Below are 932 nucleotides of genomic sequence, written 5' to 3' on the forward strand. Positions count from 1 at the left end.
CCCAGCAGCCACGGGCATTCGCTGGCTGGATCCGGGCTGCAGGAACGCAGCGAGCCCACCAGGAGCTCGGCACCCGAGGCAATCCCGGCTGGAAAACCGTCATTTCTTCCGACCTAATCCCCCCCTTCTGACCCGCGGGAGGGCGACGCAAGGCTGCGGCCGAATTCGCGGCTGCTCCCAGGGCCGCTGCTTGTTGCCTTCCTCTGCCAAGCTGCCATTTCCCGCCGTCCGACGCCGCTCACACCCGAGAAGGACCGCGGGAAAAACCCACGGGAAAACCCTGCGGGCCGCTGATTTTGCCGCCGCTTCGATGGAAAGTCGCGTTTTTCGAATGCACTTTGGCCATTGCGGAGAGTCGACCCGTGGGAAGGCTAAGAGGGTGATTTTACCCGCCGGTGCCAGGCGTTTTGGGGTGCGTGGGGTGTTTTCAAGCAGCACCCAGCACCTTTCCGGCTTCTTTTCCAGCTGGAAAACTGCATTATAAAGCAGTGCAAAGACCCAAGGGCAAAAACGGCCACCATGGAGCACTGGCAGCTGCCAGCTCGGAGGTAGGGAGCTTGCCGGGCAGTGAATCCCAGTGGGATCCCTCCGGCACAGCAGCTCCCGGCTCAGAAACAGGGGTTTCCCGGCGGCGGGGACMCCGCGGCCAGCGGTGGGCAGAGCAGCTGATCCCCCGCTGCTGGCAGCGCTCCCGGAAAAAGGTGCCGCCCCACGTGCCGCGCCCGCCGCTTGGCCCCGCCCCTCGCCCCGCCCCCCGGCCCCGCCGCGCGCCGGGACTACAAGTCCCAGCAGGCCGCGGCGCGGGAAGGGGCGGGGCTTGCTGCCGGCCGCTTCCGGGCTCGGCGTGAGGAGGGAGTGAGGGAGCGGTAAGATGGCGGCGGCGGCGGTGCTGGAGTTCCAGCGAGCGCAGTCCCTGCTCTCCACCGACCGCG

The 932-nt window shown here is 67.6% G+C and overlaps 1 protein-coding gene across 1 annotated transcript in view; it reads left to right on the forward strand.

The window, feature by feature from the left end:
• The first annotated feature begins 823 nt into the window (after positions 1 to 823).
• The window catches only part of PSMD11 (proteasome 26S subunit, non-ATPase 11), a 21785-nt gene continuing 21676 nt past the window's right edge, over positions 824 to 932 (forward strand). The window contains exon 1 of the mRNA XM_026076190.1: positions 824 to 932. This exon is cut by the window's right edge and continues 12 nt beyond it. Coding sequence (XP_025931975.1) covers positions 872 to 932 — 61 coding nt within the window. The 5' untranslated portion in view covers positions 824 to 871.

Source organism: Apteryx rowi, unplaced genomic scaffold (assembly GCF_003343035.1).
Source record: "Apteryx rowi isolate R43461 unplaced genomic scaffold, aptRow1 scaffold_428, whole genome shotgun sequence".
Classification (NCBI taxonomy): domain Eukaryota; kingdom Metazoa; phylum Chordata; class Aves; order Apterygiformes; family Apterygidae; genus Apteryx; species Apteryx rowi.